The 27,328-nt window shown below is 41.4% G+C and overlaps 1 protein-coding gene across 4 annotated transcripts in view; it reads right to left on the bottom strand.

The window, feature by feature from the left end:
• bmp6 (bone morphogenetic protein 6) overlaps positions 1 to 27,328 on the bottom strand; it is an 85,483-nt gene extending 58,155 nt beyond the window's left edge. For all 4 annotated transcript variants that reach the window (XM_051066945.1, XM_051066948.1, XM_051066947.1 and 1 more), the window contains exon 1: positions 26,354 to 27,328. In XM_051066945.1, coding sequence (XP_050922902.1) covers positions 26,354 to 26,765 — 412 coding nt within the window. In that variant the 5' untranslated portion in view covers positions 26,766 to 27,328. The remainder of the gene's footprint in view (positions 1 to 26,353) is intronic.

Here is a 27,328-nt window from a genome sequence, read left to right as displayed (position 1 = left end):
AGCACAAAATAATATTATTAATCAAGTGTAATAGCTCCCTATACATCAACAGCTTTCAAAGAGAAAGTTGTTTCGGTGTATATCCACTGATAAAACATACTGGGCTGTACAAGTTGCTAAAAATATTTATCAGAAATTCTCTTCATGTTAGTGTTGCTTCTCACTGGGCAGGCTTGATAAAAAAAACAAATATCATTCAGAAATCTTACTGGATGTTTATTTACCCCTGCAGACGTAATGTAAATGTTTGGCATGTATTAGCTGTGCTCACTTGCGGGCGGGAGGATTTTGAAACTGTGCTATTTCTGTAAGACGTGGTTTTGTTTGATTTTACATCATAAACATGGTAGGAGCACAGAGTTTGTGTAACACAGGGAGAATGATAGAGAGACAGAGCAAAACCCACAGGGAGAGGCAGTTTAAAAAGTTTTGTGTCCAGAGGAAGTGAACTGAGCACACTTTCTGTTTTCACTGACTGCCTATTTCTTGTTGATTTGTAGACTCCTCGTACAACCACAGTGTAAACCCTCAGTAAACCTACTGGACCCACTCAGGGGTGGATTAATGCAGACGCATGCTGTATGGACAAGTACTGTTAAAACCCACAAAACATTTCACTCAAGATCCCAGAGTTTCCAGTGATACCAAATTTGTCACACTGATGTACAGGGAAATGTGTCTAAAATTATGTACAAGAAAACCAAAATTGCACAGTTTTAGGATGATGAAATATGGTGCTGAGAATTATGTTGTATGTAATTTATCTGAGCAGATCTTTATGTGTCTCGTTGAGATTTGTATACAGTATCATTTTGGGGTTATTTTGTGTATGTGTGTGTGTGTGTGTTTTTCCCTGAGAACTAACCAGTATTTTGTTTAGTAAGATAACAACAGAAACTGTTTTTGTTAACTATGATCTGGTACAAAGACTCATTTGGCTTACAGTTAAATTAGCCAGTTACATGGAGAAAGATGAAGAGATGAGGAAAAAGACCCTTTTCAGGATAAACCTGCATAATAAATGTTATTTGAAAGTATATGTATGTACATATAATTCTGTAATCTTTAAAATTCTGGGTTTTATTAACTAACTACGTACAGTACATACAGAAAAAGCATGTGAACCCATGGCGTTGCATGGTTTTCTGTATTAAAAATGACTGTATTAAAAAAAACATTCACAGTTCTGGAAGAAAAAGAAAGTGAACCCTTGGATTTAATAACTGGTCATACCTCAACAAGCACTTTTAGTAGCTGTTGATCAGACCTGTTCAGGAAGAATTTTGGACCATTCCTCATACAGAGCTGCCTAAGCTCAGACATATTCTATAGGATGTCCAGTGTGAACAGCTCTCTAAGCTCATTCTGCAGCACTGCTATAAAGTTACATTCTGCACTCTGACTGAGCCACTCCAAAAGGTGGATTTTACTTGTTTGAAGTCATGTACTTTGTCCTGCTGCATCACCCGACTTCTACTGAGCTTCTGCTGGTGGACAGCCACCCTGACATTATCCTGTAAGACGCCTTTGTAAATTTGGGAATTCATTTTTTGGGATGATGTTTTCATGTTGGTATACAGTGCACTTTTTACACCATATTTAACATTGCATATTTTCCCAAACAATTCAACCTTATTTTCATTAATCCACAAAAAACTAAAAAAAACTATTCCAAAACATGTTCCCAGTGCAACTGTGGAGAGTCTGGGTGCTCTTTAGCAAACCTCTGTTGCACATTAATGCTTTTTTCAGAGAGCAGTGGCTTCCTCTGTGGTGTCCATGGGAGGACACATGCACCACGATTTGCATATGGTAGATTCATGACCAGATTAAAACCAGAGGCAATTACTCTTTTAAGCCTTTAGCTGTGACTCTGGGCTTATTTTTATCCTCCTTGAACACCTCCAATCTTATTTCATTGACCAGATTCCAGCTTTGCCGACTCCTGACTCCAGTTAGCCTGTCGATGTCATTAGCCTTAGCGTTCACATACTTTTTCCAGCCTACACTGTGAGTGTTTATGTCAAAATTGACAAAAACAATAAAATGATTTCTGTGTTAAAATAGATTGATATACTCAGGCATACCACTGACTGCTTATTTTGCTCTTGATTTGTTTTGCATCGTGTAATATAATACAATATGGACATGTTAAAAAGGTTATACACTTGATTTTCTTTGAGGAAAAAACATTTAAGGGGAAATCAGGGTTTAGCAGAGGTTATTGAGGGATGAGAGTCCTACTCTGCATTTCTTAGTTGTTGCGGTGATTGAAACCTGTTATCTTCCTTGTTAAAAGCTCATCACTAATGCGTGTGGGTTACCTGTCAGGGTGCTCCTTGACCACCTGGTACACTTTGAGTAGGAAGGTCTCATTGCGGAAGGTGTGGCTCACACTCCTTGTAGAGGCGAAACTCTGCTGCAGTGACGGCCTCACCGTCAGGGATCTGTGAGAGGTTGAACTTAAACTCCTTGTGGTGACGCCGCTGTGGGGAGAGCTCGCTGTCGTACTCCACTGTGGGATGGAAACACACACAAACACGTAGCGTCACAACATTATCCACATGGAGAAAAGAGACAGGGAAAGATAACACAAGGACAAGTGGAAAACTAGCTATTTACTCTCTCTGCATGAAGTAAAATGCTGTTGTGCAAGTTTTCTACTTCTGCTCATCAGAAGAAATCATGGTTAGACTGGATTTGTACTTAAACAGAGCAATTCGTCTTCTACAACATTACGTCTTTATAATGTATTTTCAATGGCTTGTCTCATATTCATGATGTATTTTCTACAAATAGGATGAAACTGCCTTGAACAGACTGGGTTTCAGTGTAAATATAAAGTAGTAATTGATGAGTGTATATCTTTCTCACGCACTACACTGAGGTCAACCATAGAAGGCTTAAAACGATCCCATCTTTTATACGTTAAGGTCTAATAGGTTTTCGTGGCTCCCAGTTTCCCTAAATAAACCCCTGTTATCATCAGTCCAAAGCAAAAGCCCATGATTTTTTCAGTGGTAGCAAACTTAGAGACATTCTGCAACCACTTCTGACAGCGTGAAATGACAAAAACCAACAAAATGCTCCCTTCTATGCTTTTAAGTGCAATATGCATCATAATGATAATGTGCTCTCCGGGGAATTGGTTCCTGTCTCAGCTAGAGGTTTTTCTCCCACAGCAAAGGGCCTGCAGAGTCAGTTTGTCAGCAGACACACAGAGCGAGAAAAGGGAAGTGAATAAAGAGGGGGCATGTTGAATGCAATTAGAAGGTCATGTACAGAAATAGCCACGCAGACATAAACAGTAAACGCTAAGCCGCAAATATGTGCTATATTCTGCACGGAAAACACACGAAAAACTGGTAACATAAATGCTCAAGTACTGAAAACACACATCAATACACTCTATTCTTACTCCATCACATTCACTGATTTAAATACTTACTTGTACGCTAGACACTACCAGACACACTGTATGCACAATCCATCATCTCCACTCCACTCCAGTGCAGCGAGGTTCAGCAGGCTGTGGTTTTACCACCAGACTCTACTAAGTGCAGGCCAACTGGGAAACAGCTGGATGTATACTGCGGTGCGACCGAACATAAATGTCCAACATCATGCATTTACCTACATTTATCTTCTGCTACTGCCGCTGCAGCTGCTCCAGCCAGACTAGCTAACCTGGTTAGCTTAACAGAAGCAGTAGTTTGCAATTTCCAAAAATGTCTAACTATTGCTTTAAAAGTGCAACCTCAGATGACTAAGGAAGGAAAATTAGTAGGAGAGAAAACATACACACATTCAGTCTCTTTATCAATGTTGCCTGATGACTTAATAGATGGAAACTGGAAACATTGTGGAGTCTTCTTTCTTTCTACATTAACCCAACTCACGGCTTCATAATTTGCTTATGTCCAGCAGTTTCAGACATATTTAATACATGTAAAGGGCTGGTATACATGTATATGTTTGCTTTTTTTTGACAGACATTTCATTTTATTTTGAAGATTCACTTGGATACTTTTACAGCCCAAACCTGAGGTAACAGAAATTTTGTTTTATACCTGTGCCAGGCTTGTGAAAACCTTCTGGTTTAATTTTATGATGTAAGGACCAACCCAAAATGGCCCCAATGACACATTTTACTCCCTGAGTCATAGCCATCTCCCAAAAAATGCCAGCCCCACCTTGTACCCACACCTAGGAAGGTCAAAGCTCTCCTTATCCCCAGACATTTACAAGTTTACAAGTAAATGCTGAACCCAAGCAACACACTGAGCTGAGAGTGCTGGGGAGGGAAGACATGACATTCTGGCTTCATTGCATATGAGGAAAAATCAAAATCTGTGCACTGTGTCTTGGTCAAAACAAATTATGATAACTGAAGGATCTCAGTTCTCAAACACTTTCCACTGAAGCAAAGGAAACCACCAAGACAACGAGTCGTTCTTCACATCGGCGTCAGCGTGACTTTTATCAGATGTGACAGCGGCCATTTCATCATCTTACTCCACAAGCTGCCACACACGCAAACGCACAGATGTTGCAGTAACTGTGTGTGATACTGGGTCTGGTCTTGCATTGAGGGGTGGATAGATCAGCTAAGCTTCTGTGAATGTGTGTGCGGAGGCCTTCAGCAGAGGTCATGGTACTCTAAATGACTTTACAACCCTCCTCCAACACCCCCGTGCTTTAAGACCAACAGCTTCAAATTTCATGTTTCCTATTTAGGAGTCTACTGGCTTTTCAGCACAAAAACTCTGATAAACTTTTAACTTATTGTAGGAAGAGTCCCACATCAAATAATGTTTACTATGTTTGCTGTATTGTTTGTTGAGTACACCTGTACTAAAAAGCTGAAATTCTAACTTGAGAGCCTTATTATATAAATGCAACATGTGCATTCCTCTAACTTCCTTGCAGCTATTAATAAAAAAATGAGTAGCCAGAACTGTGCCTAAACACACATATACACACAATCTAGGAGTTGTCCAGTATGGCCACTTTCTTCCAGTAACTAGCTCCACTGAAGCAACAAAGGGTGTTGACAGTCTGGTCCTAGAATTCAACTTGCAACTTTTTATACTTTACACTTCCTCAAAAATGTTACAAAACCTAATATAATCACACAAGAGGAATGGAAAAGGGGAGAAAACAGTTTTCACTGAGATGAAAAATGTATGCCACTCATTTTATCGGGGTTTTAATGAAATTCACAGGACACATCTCTTTTGAAATTTATTCCCGTCACATCCTAACAAAATCTCAAGGCACTCAAGGCGGCTCACTGAACAACTCACCAGCCTGTTCAAGTGAAATAAATCTTTTTTTTCTAATCTCAGGGAAGGGAGTTGTTTTGAACAATGTCCAGATGAAGACAAGCAATTAAAACTATGAAATATACAGAGAGCCACAGTCTCACATCTCTTATATCTAACACTTTATCACCGCAGCCCGATGCAAAGCGGCCTGGGAACCGCACTATTAGCAGCTAAGAGGCATTCCAGCTGCTTCCCGACCTTCTCAGCTTGAAATTCGATTGAAAGCCACTGAGGTTTTGCATCTAAAATCAAAGGGAATTCTATATACAAGGGCATAACCTCTGTGCTAATCGACCATGATGTGAGCTCTGAGATAGGAACACACAGAAGGGAAAGGGGATTTATATTTGGATGATTCAAGGAGGAATTTATTCAAAGTGATTCTAAAGATGGGGAGAAAGTGATTATATTGGTGATGTGGTGCAACAGTGTTCACTGGAAAATGTGAGAAAGAGTGCCAAAGTATCATACATGTGTGAATACTAATCTGTAGGTGTAAATTATGGTTTTGTTTTATTACCACACTCTCATCGTTGGGTCACCATTTCATGAGAAAATACACAAAAGGAATGAAAAATAACAAGTCAGTTTTCATTTAAACAGTCCACGATTTTCTCTTTCATTCTCAACCCCTTGAACACACACACGCAAACACACCAAGGCGGCCAAGGTTAACCAGAAAACCTGAAAAAAGTGGGGAAATTTTCTGATGATTCACCTAAACACTGTGGGTGATTTAATCTACTACGAGAAACAGAGAAACAAGGTGGAAAGAGAAAGTGGGAGAGGAGAGGAAATTATGACTGTTGAATGTTGATACAGAGAAAGACAGAACATATGAATGAAAGTTTTGAGGGAGGAAGAAGACAAAGCAAAGGAAATGGATTAAGGAATGTTTTTTGTGGAAGAATTTTTTTTTTTTTTTGGGGGGGGGGGGGGGTTGATTGATTTATACAATTGGATAAACTGAATGGAACGGGAACACAGCAAAATCTGTATGTCAATATAAAGAAAGTTTATGCCAGTTAAAATGACACTGGAGAAGAAGATAACAGGGGAAGAAGCGGATAAGACGCCAAGACCAGACGAAAAAAGACAAAGTCAGTTGTCAGAGAGAGGAAGATAGAGAGACCAAAGGCGCAAAAAATGGGGGGAGAAAGGGAAAGACATGTCTGGGATGTAACAAGAGGAGGAGAGAAGGAGACACTTCGTGACAGAAAGAGAATGAGATTTTTTGCTTTCATAGGAGTTATTCTCCCGTTTCTCCACCTCCGCAACATGTGGCTCGGCCGCTCTGTCCCTGCTGCTGTAGGTATTACAGCAACCCACACACAAGCACAGACACACACCACCCACCTGACACTGAGAATTATTTGCTTTCACATGTGTTCATATGGTTCTTATATTCACAGTCTGCACTTGCTGGGTGGTTATTAGTATATGTCATGAGTTATAATGTTGTTTTGTGAATATGAGTTGAAATTCAGAACTGAAGATATTAAAATGTACATGTCATACGTGTCAGTATTTGGAAGAAAAGTCTAAAAATGGCTAACACTTAAGCATGACTTGTCATAAACTGAGAAGCATGCCCCTTAAAGAAGCAAAGGATACTTTAAAATGCATGTTTTCATATCAAAATACCTTATCTTAGTATTTTGGACGTTAACAGTAATAGTTAGTTTCGATGCATATTATTTTTCTTACTGCATGTGAAATGGAGAGTGCAGAGTTACTGCTTAGAGGGCCTGGTTTAGATCCCACACACCTAAAACCTACCCTATCCCCCATTTATTTGTTTACAGGTCAATCTTGGCAGGTCCAAAATGGTGGCCAGCAGCTAATGCTGGATCTGCATATACAGTATACGTGTATCTGCTGAAAGAAAGACAAGCGAGTCAAACTTTGAGACAAAAGGCTGTGTGTATAGAAAGAGGCAGGCTGGATGAGTGCACAAACAGGCAGACAAGACAGAGGAAGAGATAAAAGTGAATCTGACAGTGAGTGATAACCACAACCTCTGGAGTAAAAATGATAAACAGCAGTCAACAGACACAGTTTGTGAGGCTGCAGCAGCAAAATTTGGAGGCATGATGGAAAAGTAAGAATAAGAAAAGAGCGGAGAGTGGGATGAAAGCTATAAGTAGAAGGAAGGAAGACAGACAAATTCAAATCTTGGATGTGAAGCAGAAAAAGCAGGACTGTGCAGGAGAGGCCTGGTGGTGGTTGACAGGCTGACTTGTATGTGGTCTGTGGTTAGTGGTCAGTGCTTTAGCTCACACTCCTGATGCTGCCCAACCAAGAGACAGCTGGCGAACGGCCGTCTGCATCAAATCCCTCCTGCTTTCTTGCACACGTCCCACAACCACAGAGCAAAACAAACAACAACCACCTCCCCAGGCCAAAATACTTTTTCGCCCTTCATCAACACTCAGTTGGTAAAATTAACTACAGGTAACATTACACATAGGTTTTCTCCAAAGTAATTATGTCATCAGATAATATCTGCCTGTTTTAAAGTGGGGGTTACTGAGGGCTTTTAGCCTCCAAACTTTCCATCCACCAGAATAGGACACAGTTTTGGTCCCCACAGGCATGGCATTGTGGGTGGGCCTAACGGGCCTGGGCCCACGTACCTGTACAACTGCCCCATCCTAAATGAACGGGAGAACCTGTATTTTCTATATTTTTATTTTTTAATTATTAAAACTAACATTTAAACATACAATAAAAATGTTTTTAAATAATGCAGATGCAGTCACTCTACCTGCAAATGCAGTTTCTGTTGAAACTAGAAGAACCTAGAAAACAAATGTAGGCAAGACGAGAGGTAAATCTGAAAACTCCTGTCTGACTTGAATGTCTCTGCATGCCTTGAAAGCATAGACCGATAATAATCCACCCAGATCATCCAAACAAGACAGTATTTCCTTGAATATAATCAAAATGTCAGCAATCTGAATAAACATGATAGATAGGATATTATATATTTCACTTATACGCAATTTGAGCAATGTACCCACGTGTGCTTCTTGTACTTGAAAATGTTTTGGAAAAATATTTCTAAAGTGTCACAAACAATCAGACACTCTAGTCGCCTTCCAGAGCATTATATCACTCATTTCTGCTTTTATGAGACTACCATTTGGAAAATCATCAAAGGAAAGAAAACATTATTGACTTTTGTAATTAAAAGGCCCAGGCAAAATTACTTTGGCCATTCCAAAATTGAAATCCTGGTGCTGTCTGGTCCACAGAATTTAAGAATTTAATCTGACACAGCAATACAATATCTACGTGTATGTCAAATTAGCTAACATAAGCTAACATATATGCGACTGGTTATACCAGAAGTAGCGTGTCTATACAGGAAGAGTTTCAGCCATGTTTTTTGGTCATCCATCTCAGAGAGCAGATGCACTCCTACTTCAGTTAATCCAGCTGTCTACAGAGGGTGCATTACGGCTCTCATTTTACTCACACTATATGCATGTAAAGACCCAATGCATATTTTTGCGCTTTAAGTCTATTTTATACTTCCATTTTCTACACATAACTACAGTGATTGTGTTGGGCTCTGAGCACTGCCAAAACACTGGTGACCTACATTCAATAATATTCTTGAAAGCCTCACTGTACGTCTCCTGTGTATACACAGTGTAAGGTCTTGTGAATGTGTTGAACTAAGTAAGGGTGTGTCTCCTTTCCTATGAGAAATCAGGTGTTCTTTTTTCCCTCAAAAAAATTAAATAGTGTCACTTAAAATAGATAATAGACTTTTTTTAATTTCTAAAAAGTGCACTGAGTTCATACTAAGTGGATGGGAAATGAGATCAAGAAATCAGACCACTTTTTTTTAAACTGATCAAAAATACTGTGTTTAAAACATCAGCATAAAGCTAACTAAAGATCCTTCATGCCTGATCCTTCTAATAGGAGAGCTTGATTTGCACCTTGTCATCCTCGCCAAATAAACTACACTGATGTGATCTGTGAGATCTGTGGAGATCTGCTGTGGACCAGGTGCATCAAAATAGCAGGCTATTGGTTTGTCAGGGAAATTTTCCAGAGCACAGGGCACCTTAATTTAGCAGAAACACATTTACTGAGACCTTGGGAACAACTCAACCTGAGCAATGGAAGTTTACGTGCAATATGTGGTCCAAGGAGTTGAGAAAGTCTTGCAGACGGTTGGATAGATGGACACCCCAAAAATATAATATCTCTGGCCAACGGAGCAGCTGCATGATAAAAGCTCTAATGTTAATTGCAAGTTTGTGAACTCCCATCTCCTGCATGAAAGTTAGACACGCTAACATGCTCGCCCACCACCACAATTTCCACACCCTTTTTCCAGAAGTCCTTCATGCATTGGCTCTGAACATTATCTTTGGATGTAAACCTGTAAGCCACACTCATCTTTTTTCCCCTCAAAGCTCTATCGCATAATGCACACAACCCAAGGTTTACACTGCCTCTTCCTCTTCATCCGAACAGGAAAGAGTGGATGTTGACATTTGGTTTGTGAGACAGGTTAAACACTTATGCTCTGGTTTACTGCCATTGTAGCAGACATTTCATTTTTTCCCCCTCAGTGTCTCCTGGAAGAAATCAGATGATTGCAGCCCTGTTAAAGAAAGGAACCATTGACCTTACTGAACTGCTATGGGAACGAGAAGCCAGTGTAGCTGAAAAAATAACAGTGTGAGTCTTCCTCTGCTGTACAGCAAACATTCCACTATCTTCTCAGTAACCGCTCTTTGTGGGGGTTTCATGCATGAAGCATGACAAAATCCCAAAGACCCTCATAAAAATCTCTGCTTTCTAATTAAATCTGTAATTTACTATTTCCTCTGACCCGTAATGCACCACAGTCAAAGAGAAGCAATGAGAGGGAGAAAAGTAAAGAGAAAGTGCACGCGGGAAGGGAAGGAGAATAAAAAGGCCGACATTTTCGCAAACACCCCTCAATTTAATTTCTGCACACCAAGAACCTGTCAACGTTGTTAAAGACTTTGTGGATGGCTAAACCAATAAAAAAATGTTCTGGATGTCCAAGGCATGAGAGGAATCCATCTGTGTTTATGTAATTACAGTCCATAATCTGTCTGGTTTTTCTCTCAGACTTAATGGTTTCTGAGGATAGGTCAGATATGTCCATGTCTTCCATTTATCGTTAATTCCTCCAAAGTCCCATCTAATTAAGGGTTTGGCCTGACAGATTGACTGTCTATGGAAACTTTTGCAGTTGATACAATCACAACTCATCACCAATTGACACTGTTTGATTATGAAAGAAAAACATCTGGAAATCTTTATGCTGTAAACAATAGTCTTCCTTAAGAGGCTCACACCAGATTTTATGTTTCAACTCTTAAACCTCTGGCATGTGTGGAAAGATAACACATGGGTACAGCTGTTGATTTTTGCAAAGCAGATGAATACTGGCAGCTCACACACCCACACGGCAGTGGTGTGAGTCGCCTGAGGTGTTGCCACTATGCTTGGCTGCCACCAGAAACTGTTTCCGCCTTCCTGCTGAATGTTTTGGCTCTTTGTAGTCAGGCAGCTGGCAGAGTAGCTCCTGGGGTCAAGGTACAGACAAGGGGGCTTGTAGTCTGCTGGGAGTCATCATTAGCATTGAGCAAGGGTGTGTGTGTGTGTGTCTTTGGAGACTCATCCTGTGCTCTGATCTTCTCCCTTGACCCGGCATCAAAGCCGACACACTGAGCGCCACAGGACCAGCCGAGGGCTACTGGCAAGAGCGAGAGTTTACGTCTGCTGCATGTGTAGGCACACGAGTGCACGCATACCTCTAGATACTTCCTAAAAGCTCTTACACAAATGAATGCAGTTACGCTAGTTACACACATACGGGCACTGACCTATGCGCACATACAGATGTAAATGTCAAAGCGAGGAATTAAAAGACACACTTGCATCATGGGATCTCATGAGACAGAGCACAGAGGGGCATACACTCGCATTTCCACACACACTTTGTGATGCACACACACTCCCAGAGGTCGGTGGTGTGAGATTTCAAGGCCAAGGCGCGAGTATCAGTCCATAGAATGGATATGAAGCAGTGAGACCAGCTGATTTGCTGTCAGGTCCCATTAGTAAACAGAGAACAGAAACCGACAGCTCCACCCTGTGTGTCCAGCAGAAAACAAAAAAAGTGGTCTCAGCACTTTACTGATTACTGTCATGTGTTGCTGACATACAGCTAAGAATAGCCAAGAAACGTCTGCAAAGATTTCAAGTTGACAGAACCTACAGATGCCTTGTGAAAGCTTTCAACTTCACTGTTCAAAACCAGAAGGTGAGGGGAGTCTTTCCTGGAAAAATTCCAGCAGGTTTGTTTGGAATAAAATAAGAAGACCCTGGTAGTTAGCAGGAGCAGGAACTAAGAAAGAGAGCCACATACTAACATCACCAACATCATCTGAGCATGTAATCTCTGGCAAATATAACACTGACACAATAAAGCAAAGACATCTTCTCCATGACCTAAATGCAACCATATAATTGATAAGTTGTGTAGAAATTCAAGACTTTTACATCAGTCCAGTCTAACATTATGGGAATGGCCACACAATAAAAATCACAGTTGTTATAAAATAGAATGTAATAATAATACTAATACAGGACTTCCCGAGAGCCTACAATTCAGGCTGCATTTTATCCTCTAGCACACACACACACACGCACACACACACACACACAGAAACACACATATTCATCAATGGCCTGGATATCCAGCCTGCTCTTCTTCCATTACCTCCCACAGGTTACAATACATAATGACCTCACTGGACAGGCATCCCCAGGAACAAAGGCCCCATTTGAACCATATAATCACATTTTTCTACAACTATCATCCTCCATATAATGCTTGAAAAACCATTTGGGTTTTTTGAAATACCCATCCAAAACCATGACACATAATGTCAAGCGTCCTGTCTCAGACACACACACACAGGCACACACACAGGCACACACAAACTCACACACGTCCAAAGAGGTAGAGCATTTGATTTTTGTTCCCACCGCCTCCAGCTCCATCACCACTAAGCTGCATTCCATACGAGATGATAAAATGAGGTCTGGATACACATCTATCTTTTGTCATTTTGAGATTTTCAGCTAGTGCACAATGTGTGTGGGTTTGCGTGTGTGTGTGTGGGTTTTTGTATGTGTGTGTGTGTCTAACCCTGACGATAGGCAGATAATTTGCTGTAATTGCTCCCCTGCTGGAGCTTTGCTAACAGATAGATAACCAAGGTATGGCTGTTGGACTGCATAGTATCAGTATTTTCCATCAATGGACTGACAGCTGAGCAGTAGCAGTCATCAGCTTGCTTTTGAGTTTCCAGTTGGCCTCTAGGTAGCGGGATATGTCATACCTGTGTGTCAAGAGGAGATTTTATTCCATCTTTTCAAGCACGATCTCTAAGGATTAAGATGTGGACCCACTAACGCAGATGCAGGAGCCATTTAAACAACAAAGGTATGTGAATGTTCTTACAATGCCCCTTTTCTGTCGTTTTCCACTACAGTAAAGTACTACACCATAATGTAACATAATCTGAGGTAATGTAACAAAAGGTTAAATAAGGTAGCATATAATACGTAACGTGATATAAATTAATGTAACATAAGGTTAGGTAAGGTGACATATAATGAGGTTAGATGAGGTAACATAACAAACAGTATGGTAACATTATAAGAACAAGTAAGGCAACATAAGGTCTAGCATGACACTATGAAGTAAATCAGTGTAACATAACTTAGAGTAACATAAGTCTAACTTGGTGTACTATAACTTAATGTAATGTAACTTAGCATGACATAGCTTAATGTAACCTAGCTTAACATAATGTTGCCTACCATAAAGTAGCTTCAACACGCTGCCATGTTAAGGGAGTGTTTAAACCAGCTATATTGCAACTGTTTGACAATGACTTCTCTGCACCTACGACAAAAGTTAAAGACAATCCTTAAAAGACAGGGAGGTTACAATGCATTAAAATTGATAATGATATCTGTACCTATTTCAGTGATTGCCTCTTGTCCTTTTGTTGCGTTGACAGTGTATTCTCCTCTTTTATACAAATGAATAGATTGGAGGGAGATATAGAGTTACCAAATTTGCAACTTTACAACTGGGCAGCCAATATGCAAAAGATTGCGCACTAAGTTATGTTACACTGATTTACTCCAGGCCTGGAAAGTCATGCCACTCTTCCTCCTTTACAGCTTTGGTATGCCATGCCGCCAGACCCAAACAGTACACAGATAATCTGATAGTCATATCCACCAACGTTCAGCATTTGAGTTAAGGTTCAGGTTTCCAGTTCACGAAAATGATTTCTGCATACGCTGCTTAGAAATCACAAATGGTGCTAGCATCACATTGCACAAAAGATTATTGCTTGCAAATCTGTAGATTTCGCTAATCCTGCAGGGCTCCTGCACCCTAATCCTCAAGTCCAAAATATGGCATTTGTTTTGGGCTTTGATTGGTAAACATGTCAGAATCTCACATTGCAATTGCAACTTGTATTTAGCAAATTTGATGACAGCCAAGTTTGGAGATAGGGATGATTGACCTCACGGGACTATCAAGACAAATGTAGGCGTAAGGGAGGGGCCTTCCATGTGCGTGTACACATTCAACCTTTACACCCATGTCGATAATCAGTCTTTATATGGCATTTGTGTCCGTTTGAACCCTTTCAGGTCTAAATGGACATTAATGGCTGTTGTGATTTCACCTAACTCCCCTGTAAAAACATGTTTGTTTCACTGGACACCAATTTGAGCCAATGAGCTGTCAACAAAAGATGGTGCAACATCTTTTTCACATTTATGAGGACATTCCATGAAATCAGGACAGAAATGAGCTGGAAAATAAACACCAGCAGAGATTCCTTTTTTCCCCACTTTATGGGATGTTAATAAAAATTTCAGCACAGTAGAGCAGCTGTCACAACAGCTTCTGGTCAGGCTAATGGTGACATACACTTCACTTCAACAGTCAGTGGTCTACACACAAGAATTGGTTCTGTAGACAGTCAGATGACTTCTCAAATCCTCACTGGAGGACACAACACTACCTATGACTGCACACATCTAAGTTCAGTTAAAAGTGACTCACTTACTGTGAGATATGATTAGTTATTTCTTTTTTAATTAAAGGATTCCATCCTGCCATTTTGGTCACAGCATGGTTGGCGTGCATAAATTCAAAAATTAGTAAACTGAATGCTCATGCAGGGTTTGGTGCGTGAGTCCATTTTGTTCTTCTCCAACATCTTGTTCTCTTTGGGGGCTGATTTGGCAGAAAGACTACTGGCTGTTTCATTTAGACACATACAAGAAAATAAACACAACCAAATACTGCGGTCATAAACAAAACCAGTGAGACCAAACACTTGCTGTGTAATGTATGGCACTAACACGAACAATCCTAAATCAAAATTATTAATCTTACAATACAGTGCATAATAAAAGAGACATTGCTTAGAGACTTTCAGGATTTGCGGTCTTTTGATTGCCATATGATACAGGGGAAAAACATTTGGATGCCAAGAAAAAAAAAGGGTCTGTCTGGGTCTATGACTTTGCAGAAAACGTAGAAGACTGTTGCTTTGGTTACAAAATGAAATCCCCTAATGCAGGATGACACAAGGACCCCAAAAAGTTCATATTTCATAAGTCAATATTTATTGGGAAAGGCAGTGACCATGGCATACAGGGGTCTGCCTTTATTTATGCTGTGACAATAAAGGGATGATGGTCATCAAAAATGTCCTTATTCTGGCCTAGCAGGCTCATTGGAAAGCATCTTAAGACCGACTTCACAAGCATGTGTCTGTGTGCAAGCTACTCATTATTTTCAGTGCATTCAGAGAGCCAGTGTGATATTTCAGTTTTTCCTTTTTAATACATTTCTAAATGTATTGTACATTTTTATGTATATTTATTTTAGCATAAGGCTGCAACATAACAAAATGTAAAAAAAAAAGTTAAGGGGTCTGAATTCCAAATGCACTGTAGTTGTTTGTGTCTGAATTGTGATTGAGTGTACTTTTGTGAGTGGAGTGTACCACGTGCACCAGTACAGGTAGTAAAGAGGGCATGCTATAGTGATCTGCTGTTAATGTCTGGCTTTGGGCAGCAGGTGTGCATGTGAGTCTGTGTGTGTGTGTGTGTGTGTGTGTGTGTGTGTGTGTGTGTGTGCGTGTCTGGGATTGGCCAGTCTGGTCCTAGATTTAGGGGAGGAAGCCAGTGTCAGGGCCAAGAGATGGATCTCTCCTAAGGGATCTGATAAATAAGAAAAAAATATCTTTGAAAAAGGGAAACGCAGCTGTTTCCAAAGGAGAAGTCAAAATATTGGTGGCTTCACATTCCAAAGCCGCCAAGGTAGAAGGCCGGCTCACTCTGCAATGCTGTTTGGGACTCTGTTTTCCCTCCCTCTCACAGTTAACATCTCTCTTTCTCTTTCTTCTCTTCATCTCTGCAAATCTTTCCTTCCCTCTCTATCATTCTAGCTCCCTATCCTCACCTCTCTTTTTTGCCCCTTCACTCCCTTTGGGATTCCCTTTGGAAAGTCCATGGTGACCACAATGCATTTCACTGGCTTAGAACATATCCAGTTTAGCCCGGCTTCAATCTTCCCCTGGGCTGACGTATATGTTAGACCTACTGCTTGTTTTACACACAGGCTTAGCTCCAACAATAGCGGTGGTAACCTGATACCTGGATATTCAAAAACCAGGTGGTCCATGAGGAAAATCAAAAGAAAAATAATCAGTGTTTCTAATAATATGTCTGTCCATGATGTCAACACAATATTGGTGAGATGAAAGTGTAGAGGAATTTGGTTTTCTTAGTTTTAGTTTAAAGCAAGAAACACTCATCTGATCTGCCTGTCATGCCTTTGCATGTGTTATTTCAGTATGGGGAGCTCCAGTGGAAACTGTTCCCCAAAACACTGTTCCCTCAGTCTACAGTTCAGAGTTTAAGGAGGAAATTATTCAGTGTAAATCCAGTTATATTTTCTACTTTGTTATATAGAATGCACATGAAACAAAGTGTTTAGATCTTTTTTATACATTTAATCTGTTGCAGATGCAATTGTAATTTTTTATTATATCCAGAGCCCTGATTTGAACCCAATGAACATCTCTGGAGAGACATGAAAATGGTTGTCCACTGATGGTCCCCATCCAATCTGACAGAGCTTGAGAGGATCTGCAGAGCAGAATGGTAGAAAATCCCCAAATCCAGGTGTGCAAAGCTTGTCATCTCATACCTGAGAAGACTTGCTGCTGTAATTGCTGCCAAAGGTGTGTCACCCACGTACTGAGTAAAGTGTCTTAATACTTAACCATCCATCCATTCTGTATACTGTTTATCCTACGAGGGTAATTTAGAGTCACAGCTTAACCTAACCTGCATACCTGGAGAAAACCCACATAAGTACAGAGAGAACATGCAAACTCCACAAGTCCCCGCCAAACTGAGTTTTGAATCCTTGAATAGGATAAAATAGAACAAAATGTGAAGAAAAGTAAATGGGGTCTGAGTACTTTCTGACTGCACTGTATGTATAACAAAGACACCGACAATGAGAAACATACTGCAGATGAACACAACTGAAAAATGGGGGACTTCCTGTTGGAAAAGGATTCATACTGGACTTTTAAACACTCAGTCAGATAAGGTATCCAGGAGACTGGCTGCTTGGAGGTGTGGAAAGTGTCCATACAGGAGGAAGGACTGGGCAGAGTTTCCCCTGCACATCCTTAGTGATAAGATCCTTTTATCCAGAGAGCCTCACGGCACTGGGAGTGGATACATTTTTGTTTTGGGTGGTCTCATTGGCAGTCAAACCCCCTAATCTCTGGACATATTAGAGTAATGCTGTATCCAAAGACATGTGATTAACCACCAACTTTTTTTCATCTTATCTATCTGATCAGACTGTCCTTTCTTTTCTGCATTTGCACTTTTATTATTATTGTTATATATATGACTGAGTGTTCTCTCCTCCTTTTTAGTTCTACTGCCCTATTTTTCTTTCTTTGACAATGCCACTGGTTAGAGGCCTGATCTCTGTTTTTTGCAAATAATGATGTATTGAATTAAGGTGGAATGAAAATCATATAAATTTGTATTCAGTTCTTTAAAATCAAATGCTTGAAACTGCACTTGTAAGCCAAATTACATACATATTGCCCTCAGCAAGTTGCTTCTCTTCCTCCTCCTCCTCCTCCTATTCATTTTCTCATCTCCCCCTTCCTCCCTGCCTCCCTCCATCCCTCCCGTCTGCGACTGTTTTCCTGTCAGTGTCATGTTTGGAAAGTCAGCCTGTGGGTCAGCCCAGGACTTATAAATTTGTCAGCGGCAGCTCGGTTGAAAGGGAGGGTCAGGAGCATCGGCACTCACATGGGGCCTTTTTCTCACTGTGAACCTGTGGTTGTTTCAGGCATCGTCTCTAGAGAGACGACCAGTCTGAGAACATTTGAGGGGCCGAGGTATTTGATGGATTCTTCTTGTATAACAAGGTAGGAGTCCTGGCAAGTACATTCAAATAAGCTCCAATTATCAGTGCAGACATGCACAAGCCAAATCACACATCTAAATTTGTGTACTTGTAAATACTTTGCATGAGTGCTTTTTATTCCCTAACCCTTTAACCTTGCTTTAAAGGAAAACTCAGACCTGACACATTTATTGTTTAATAAACAGCTATTGTGGACCGACCTACCCACAAGACATCTCGCATTTGACACACACAGAAAATGTGCTTGCTCTGTTTTTCTCATCAACACCCAAACATCAGACAGTGCTACAGCTTAACATCCATGCAAGAAGTCATGGAAGAAATCATCACATATGCAAAAACACGTCAGTTGAGGGGAAGCAGTGGACTAAGAGTTAAATACAAGATAACTCCTGGAAGGTGCACATCATCACTGACTGGTGATATGTAAAAGCATCCGCAGGTTACATCTTCCTCTAAAGAAATCTATTACATATCTAATGTTAATCTTTAAGTCAAGTCATGATGCTAATAGCAATGTCTGCATGCAAACATTTGCTAATTAGCACTTAAGACAAAGTACAGTGGAGGCTAATGAGAATGTGACTTTGCACAGATTTGGTTATAAACCAAAGTACAGGGGAAATGTATATCTTAACCTGATACTAGCACCAAAGGGAAAATTAGGTATACCCCAAAGTTATTACAGTTCATCCCAAGGGGAACGTGAATGTCCATTTGTCAATCAGTCCAGCAGATGAACAGATACACTCGTCAAGCACTTTATTAAGAGCACCAGCAATAATCCAATCAGCCAATCATGTGGCAGCAGTGCAACGCATACAACTGTGCAGATACAGGTCAGGAGCCTCAGTTAATATTCACATCAAACATCAGAATGGGGAAAAATGTGACCTCAGTGACTTTGACTGTGGCATGACTGTTGGTGCCAGACAACACTCAACAGTCTCGTGCGGCGGTTCTGTGGACAGAACCACCTTGTTGATGAGAGAGGTCAGAGGAGGAAGGCCAGGCTGGTTCAAGCTGACAGAAGGATACAGTGGCTTAGATAACCACTCTTTACAACTGTGGTGAGCAGAGAAGCATCTCAGAATGCACAACACATCAAGCCTTGAGGCAGATGGGCTACAACAGCAGAGGACCTCATTAGGCATCGAAAATCTGAGGCTGGAGCACAGACTCGAGACCTGAGGCTCAAAGATGGTAGGGTAAGAATTTGGCATCAACAGCATGAATCCATGGACCCTCAAGCATCCTCTGGGGGAGCCTTTTTTTCTTTCCTTTCTTCCCTCCTTGGTCTTTCTTTTCTGCTTTTTATTGACTAGAGATAAATCCCAGCAGGCTTTCTAGTGGCATCACCAAAGAATGTGACAAGCAGGAATGTTTGCCGTGACATTTACGCCATTCCTGACGGCCACGGCCATCTCCATCACCAGAGTGAGCCTCTTCAGCAGAGCAAATGACTGGGTCATTACGATAATTAATGGAGTTACTGGGCACACAGGAACATGCTGAGTCTGAGTTCAGCAGTTCATAGGTTCACAACCTTTTTTAAGACCAGGGCAGACCATAAATTGCAAAGACATACCTACCGATGTTTACAAGAAGGTTTGCCTCCAGTACTGTGTAGCCTAACATTAAATTTAGCATCACAAAAGGATCTAAGCAGGCTGTAGTATAAAAACACACTTGCTGTTAGCACCAGGCGCTAACAGGTGACACCAAATCAACTAGGACTGCACTCATAAGGATTACATCTATAAGGTGTTATATTAGTTGTGTAGTAAAATAGTGTCTCCTCAGTGTGTGTTCATCGATGTTCCCCTCTCACAATCACCCCCAAACGGTCCCCTCAAATCCAAATCGGGAGAAATGCACATATAAAAACAGAGACGTTTTTGTTTGCATCTTCTCCTCTCTCTGTGCCTCTTTGTTTCCCTCTTTCACATATAGAAACTTAAGATATACAAACACAGCCTCACACAAGCACATAAGCATAATTCTTAGTTAATGTCTGATCTCCTCTACGTGGTCTCCTCACACAAGACAAAGGCACCTGTAGCAAGAGAGCAATTCGGGAGTAAATATACACACATTCTCCCTCCTCATCTCCACTCTCTTTTACACACATACCCACATACCCAAGTACACGTACAAGTGTGTACTCAACTACATTTATTCATTTATACTGAACAGCTGCACAGTAAACCTCAAAACGTCAAGTCTTATCATTAAAAAGGATTACAACAATCACGCAACATGAAGCAACTGCAACAAGAATTCAGTCAAAACGGCCTGATCGCCTATAGTGATGTGTGATATTTTTGTATCAACTTTTCCATAAACTGCTAGTCTTCAATATCTTTAAATGGTGCCTTTTCAGGCCAGATTATTTTTTCTTTCAGGGCTGGAAAAGCTTTTAAAACTGCATCTGGACCACCAGACTCTCCAGTGAAACCCATACTATAATCAATATGTTTATAACTGGGTCTATAGTCTAATATATCATGTACTGTCTGTTTATATGTGCCCCTGAAAGAGGCTATCATATCAAGCTGCTTCTTGTTGCACGGCATGTGGTCAAGAGTCCTTCTGAGGTTTTTCTGGGCCGATGTTTGGAATCGAGTAAATGCAACAAGATGAAATACAGCAATAATTTGTAGAATGGCAAAACAGAGAGAGAAAAATGTAAAAAAAAAAAGACAGAATGGGAGAAAACAACAAATGTGAGAGAGGACCGTGGAGCTCTGTCCCATCCTCCTTGAGGCACAGCAGAGCAAACAGAGCAAATCCCCCATGCCTCTCCCCAGAGGTGATAAATGGGAGCAGCGGGGCCTAATCAGATGTTCCGCCAGGGTTATCGGCTCAGTTTGACAGATCGTTAACAGCCAGGAGTCCACTGCCCATCACCTCCTTATCTCGTCACACTCCTCCGACCCACGCCACTATCATTCCAAACTGGAATGTCGAAGAAAGACACGAGAGTGGACAAGGGAGAAGAAATAAAGTCAGAGGAAAAACACAACAAGAAGCGTAATCTCTGTACTTAGCCCCAATCTCAGCTGCAATCTCGTCAAGTCAGACAGTTATGGCTTGAGAGGGACCGATATTATCAGAGTGGATGGGCTGGTAGGTGGAGGAATGATGTGTGTGTGCGTGTGTGTGTGTGCAGTGGGGTGTTAAAAGCAGGGTATATGACAGAGATGACTTCAAGTGTACATGGAACGGCCTCTTATGAATGGTTATCTGCTGACCTCAGGGTCGACCACCTCCATATATGTATATAACCAAATATAAAGGTTTATTTGTCTGAATTGCTCCACTTATCGAGGACAATACTGTTAGGAGACATGCACATAGACAAGCTCATACACATTGTAAGGTCTGTAGCGAGAACTCAGATGGACAATAGAGCTGTCCTGTAACACCTCGTCTTTTATGACAGACATAAATCCAGACTGGAAAAGACATAATCTGGTTAACCGGATATGTTTTCCCCATCAACCCTGTTTGTTTCTAGAGGCAGCTGTATGTTTTGCCAGAGAGCTTGACAACCAATACAATCCAAACATGAGAAAAAGGAAGCACTTTAAAACACTGTAACTCAATAAGCAGAATTATTTGTATATCTTGGGCCATTTTTGAACATCACTGCAAGTTCAAGTGAACTTGTAACAGCAGTAAAATATCTGATTCTGTAAACAGATGAAAATAGACACAGCGGTTTGTAATTTGTTAATATAATTTTTCTCACCATTGCAGGAAGGTTTCAACTGCCAAGTTTCAGTCTTGGAAAAGATCCTTTATTCTATCTCAGCATATCTTGAATTTCTCACTCAACTTCTGGCTAATGAAGTACTCGAAGCTGAGGTGAAGCAACGGGTGGTCCTCTGCTTTGCTCTGGTCTGTTCTCTGAGGTTTTGCAGGAAATGTTTCAAGACGGTTTAGTGAAATTTCTCCAGAGTTCCCTTCTGCATCAAACAATTGACTCTTTGATTGAAGCCAACTAATTATTTGATCATGCTGGAGCTTTGGGACACGTTTTGCTGCAAAGGAAGTGGCTTATCTGGGCTTAGGTGCTGAGAAATGCAACCAGGCATCATAAGACAAGGAAAACAAGCCGTATAAAGGGCACTTCAGCTCAGAATGAGCCCAGGGCTGTCTGGACCCGGCTAATCTCCTGAAAACCCACTTCTTAAAGCTTTCTGGCTCGTTTGCCTTCAAAGTGTGGGAGGTAGGCTGGTGGAAAGCAAGAGGTAACCAGACTCGTGATAGCTCTGCTTTAGCCATGCCATGACTAATCTAGTTATCATGTACTGTTTGACTAATGATGACAAATGCGGGTGGGGAGGGGGGCTGTGCACTCTGAATGACAGGTGAATGACATGTTAGCCATTTAAATCTACCTTTCACTCTGTTCTCTGTCTTCTTTTCTTTCGCTCTCTCCTCACCTCTAGGCCCACCACAGTCTCCACTTCCTGTAACTGTTGTTTCAAATTAAAAGCCCTCTGCAGAGTCGCGTAATTGCAACTTCATAACATGGCAGTGATGGCAATTATTTTCCTGTACCACCACAAAAGTGTATACAGCAGAAACACTAGACATAAAGTTGGCATCTGGGTCATAGCTCAGTTTTTAAATCCTAGCACACCGGATGAGTGTCTCTCCTGCTGGGCCTCTGACAATGTTGCCAGAGAGTGTCGCCATAACACTAGCAGTTTAGCCATGTGCATTCCTGTGACAGGTTTGCAGCTCTTAGCAGACAGGTTATCTGAACCTGGAGCTGACAGTGCTGGAGCAGCAGAAATGAGTTGCTCTTGGAATCCATTACATATCTAATTCCATCACAGTTTGTACATTGGCAGGTATGCACTTAATGTTCTTAAATTTGTCACTTGTCTGTGTGTGGCTTAGTGCAAACAAAAGTGTTGTAATTAAAACTCATCGAGATTTTATCCAACAATGTCTAAATAGGTGAGAGTCAAGCTCACTTACTAATCACAAAAGTTTATTTAAAACAGCAGGAACGGTAAAGCAAGTGACTAAAACCATGGATGGATTTTCCAGGATTTATAAGGGACCTTCCCTCTGGTAAAACCCAGCAAACAAACAGAAAAGGACAGAAGAGTAAACAACCAACAGGTGCTTTGGTGGGATCTGAGCCATAAACCAGGCATAGAGACACCTGTCTTGTCTGCCCAGAATGGGAGAGCTACGGCAAAGCAAATTCATCACAGTTAAATGCAGATGACACAGGATCAACATTTGGAGTTCCTGTTCTGTGACCTGTGAAACCAAAGCCATTTCTGTGCATCCTTTACTCACCATAACCACAAGCTAACAGCTCAACCACAAAAGCCAAACCTGATAGGAATAGCAAGATTTCCCCTACTGGCTATTAGAGCTCTCACAGTGGCTTTGGATATTTGTTCAGCAATATGTCGCCCCTCATTAATTCAGCGAGCAATGACCTCTTGTATTTGCTCTTCACTGGGATGCACCTTACCTATATTGGTCAGTTTCTCCCCACTTACGCCACAAAATGTTACCTTGTGAGTGATTATATCTGTCACCAGAGACAAGTAAACAAAAAGGATAGGTCATCCTTTTTCTTCTGATGACGTCTCAACTGGAATTCTCTTAAAATACGAAAAAAAGGATCCGTTTGTACTTAAAACAGCACACAGAGCGAGTCTTTGTGGAGGGACTTCTCGGTATTTCCTACACATAAACTACAACCTGTTTCTTTTTATGCTGCTGTTTAATGTAGATTTGTTATAGTTTTCTCTTGAAGGTACAGTGTTAGAACCACTTGATTTCATGTTCAAAGTCAGTGTGTCACTGCTTAAGCCACAAAGACAACAAAATCTATTAAAATCTACATTCAACAACCGTGAACAAGCCCTAAACTCTAGTTAACAGTGACCGTTGCCATTACCTGAGTGCACCACTGTGCATTAGGACATGTTCAGAGCTGCAGCATGTCACATAGCATGAGTCATACAGCACACAGTGTCACTTCACTAGACCTCAGTGGAAAGCAAGACATCCGCAAGGCAATGATGAACGTGCTATTCTAGGAATGAAGATGAAAAAGGAGCTGGAAAATATGCTTCTGGTCCTACTTTTTTTTTCCAATGTATGATTCTGAACAAGTGACGAAAACTAAGAAGAGCAGATGACTGAACAAGAGGTCTACATGAATCATGCATACGGGGGTGAAGAAGCACATAGTTTGCAGAGAGCACACTTGAGACTGGATGTAACACAGGGGCTCTTAAATCTATCCGTGTCCTAAGAGAATACCCTCAGAAAATGAGCTCTCTATCTGTGCTACTGCCACAGCTGGCTGTGAAAGACATCAGTGTGGGCCAAAGCTTAAATCACTGTCATCGTTTTATTTGCTATGGGTCAGTTTAAAGTCTGAGATTCTAACATCTACACTCAGGGAGGATCTGCTAATGTAAACAGGTGAATCCAGTTTTAAATCAGATCATCAGTGTAAAAAGAAGTCTTTTTCTTCACCTTGATTTGACTTGACAAACACAGATTGAGCAGGAAAGTGCCTTTCCATGAATAAGTCTGCTTTAAGCTCTGTCTGTTGGTCCAGCCCCATATTTTTCAAATCGCTTCAGACAGATTGTTTGGCTTCTTCACTTTTCTTCCTTTCATTTATCTTGATTCTAATTTGTAGTTTCACTTTGGCCACACATGATATCCAGATTTTTTGGCCGTTTTTTAAACAAGAAGGACCACCCAGGAGCGTTTCACGTATCTTTCTACTGTTGCCTTCTAAGTCACTCCACAAACTGCTCCAATCGAGCAAAAGACACATTAAAAACTAATCGGATGGCGATGACACACGGTAGTCGCGCAAGGCCTTATTTGCAAAGCAGATGGAAAGCCTTGGCCTGTCCAACATTAATTACAATCACATTCAGGGAGGAAGCCGTCCCTCCTCCAGGGCGGTTAGGACTCTGTGTACAGCTGGAAGAGATGGCAACCTAATCCCCCGGTCACCGCAGAAATCTGAGGGAATCGTCAAAAGATGCACAGGACGTGATTAATCAAAGTAGAGAGCCAGATGTGCAACAGCACAGGAGTATAAACCCAAACTGACACGGCACAGGAATACCAAAACCACAGACACACAAACACCATGCTGTCACCATCACACTCCCCCAAGAGAAGCCAACAAGAGGGGTTTCGATATTTGACACCAAAACGACGACCACCTTCTGTCGAAATATCTGGTTTTCATCACTATGTGTTGCAACATCAACATCCTGAGAACCAATAAAAGTAGAGAAGCACTTTTTAATCCAGAGAACCTTCTCTTCTTCATGTGTGGTGCTGAATGACTATTGGATGTTATATAAAGGTGAGGACTAAAATATGTAAAGGACTTCCTGTTTCAAGAACAGTTGATAGTCAGAAAAACCATAACACCTCATTCTTTAGCAATGATAAATTCCCACTGCTCTCATGGCAATATCATAACAATGCCCTTAGTTCCCAAGAAGAATGACAATCAATCTGGATTTAAGCCTCCTTGTCTAGCAGGGTCTGACTCTCTGTTTAACTTCAGGCGCTTTGTTTAGAGTCTCCCAGTAAACACTGGAGCTGCTAATGGAAGGAAGGGCTTTGGCTTTTATGTTCCAAACTCGTTTAAGTGTCGCTCTTTATCGTCACTGGAGCTAATTAAAGGCAAATCTGCTTGGGTAACACAAACAATGCGACGCAATTTACGCACAGAGACCACAACTTTGCTGCGCTGGAGGTCAATGGCAGGAATAGCCCTTATATACAAATACCAGCGGTGGTGGTTGATGGTTTGCTGAGGATATTGGTCTATTTTTCCCGCAAGGACATAAATCATGGAACACATTGCACAGCAAGACTCACCGCAGAATTTCGGTCCTATAAATGAGCCGAGGAGGGCCAATCTACCCGGAGAGAGAGGACGCGTAACAATAAATAACTCCGAAACAATACAAACCTCATCAGTTTTTCTAACCCAGAGAGAAGGGCTGGGGGAGTTATCTGGCCTCTGTGCGATTCATACAATGAGCTAGTTCATGATCCAACAGCACACGTGCATGATGTTAGGTCTGTTGTGCTGGTGTCCTCTATGAGCCCCAGGTGTGGCGAACACAGGTCTAGTGTAAAAAATAATATTAAGCACAAGGCCTAACTCGTGCGTCATTTTTGAAAAAATTAAATCTCCATAAAATTGACATCTTTTTCTTCCGGTAAGCCAAGGTTTACGTGTGTTTTCTCATTCCTCGTTGCTCACAACACCTGTTCGCATTTCAGCTGAACTTCGCCTAATGAGGTTTCCCAATTGATTCATCGTGTGAAACTGGATGGAAAACATCTTACAAACGCGTTTTTACGCACAACCAATTCACAAAAAACTACTAACATGGAATAATTTCAAGCAACTTACCTAAATTAACGAAGCTCATCACCATATCTGCATCATTTAGAAAGGCAGTTTCTTGATATGTGGCCAGAGGAGGGCTCTGGGTTGTCCGCGTGTACTGGTATCCGTCCAGCATGCTTTCCACTTTGCTTTTCTCATCGGTTGATATGGTGTTGTACAAGTCCAACATGAAAAGCGGAGCGGAGTTGTACTTTCCGTGCGACAGATGCGGTCTCGGTCTGTGCGGCAGCCCGAGGATGGACAGAATCTCCTTCTGCATCTCCCTCTTCTCGTGCGTTCGCAGCCGCCGGTGGATGAAACCCGGGTGCACTTCGTTGTTTCCATCCAGTGAATAATTACTCCCCGCGAACACCGGGAACATGCAGTAATAAGCGCTCCACCACAATCCGACCAAGGCAAGCCAGCAGCTGGTCATGGTGTTTGTCCCGCTGTGCTCTCCGGAGTCCCAATTGTGTCTGCCCTTAGAGCTTCAAGTCGCCCGTCCGAATGCAAAATAAGCGTAACTGGTATCCAAAGTCCGTCCGAGCGCGCTGTTATCTGTCGCAGCCACAGATCAAAAGCAAAAAAAGAGTCGTGTATCAAGCCATTTGAAATACTTCCTAAAGCAAAATGCGCTGAATGGTGTCGGTGCTGCTTTCATTTCTGATCCCCGTAGCGCGCTGTGGTGCTTCAGGATAAAGTGCAGCATGTGAAACTTTATTGTGAGCGCTCGGGTTGAGTCGGTCAAAAGACGCCGTCTGACACGAAGTTCACCGGCAAAAGAGTAACAACTCCTCTGGAATAAGCCATTTAAAAAAAAAAAAAAACGCAAACAGATGTGCCAAATTTGCGCTCTGTAAAAAAACCGCCTTTTAAAAGCTGAACTGGTCTCAGATAGGGACACCTACTCCTACGGGCTGTGTGTGAGAATCTAACAGGAATCAGCAGGTTGCAGTCCGTAAGCGTGTGTACGCTTGTGTTTGCCTCTGTGTGTATGTG

Source organism: Lates calcarifer, linkage group LG24, assembly GCF_001640805.2.
Source record: "Lates calcarifer isolate ASB-BC8 linkage group LG24, TLL_Latcal_v3, whole genome shotgun sequence".
Lineage (NCBI taxonomy): Eukaryota > Metazoa > Chordata > Actinopteri > Centropomidae > Lates > Lates calcarifer.
This window is presented reverse-complemented; position numbering and strand designations above follow the sequence as displayed.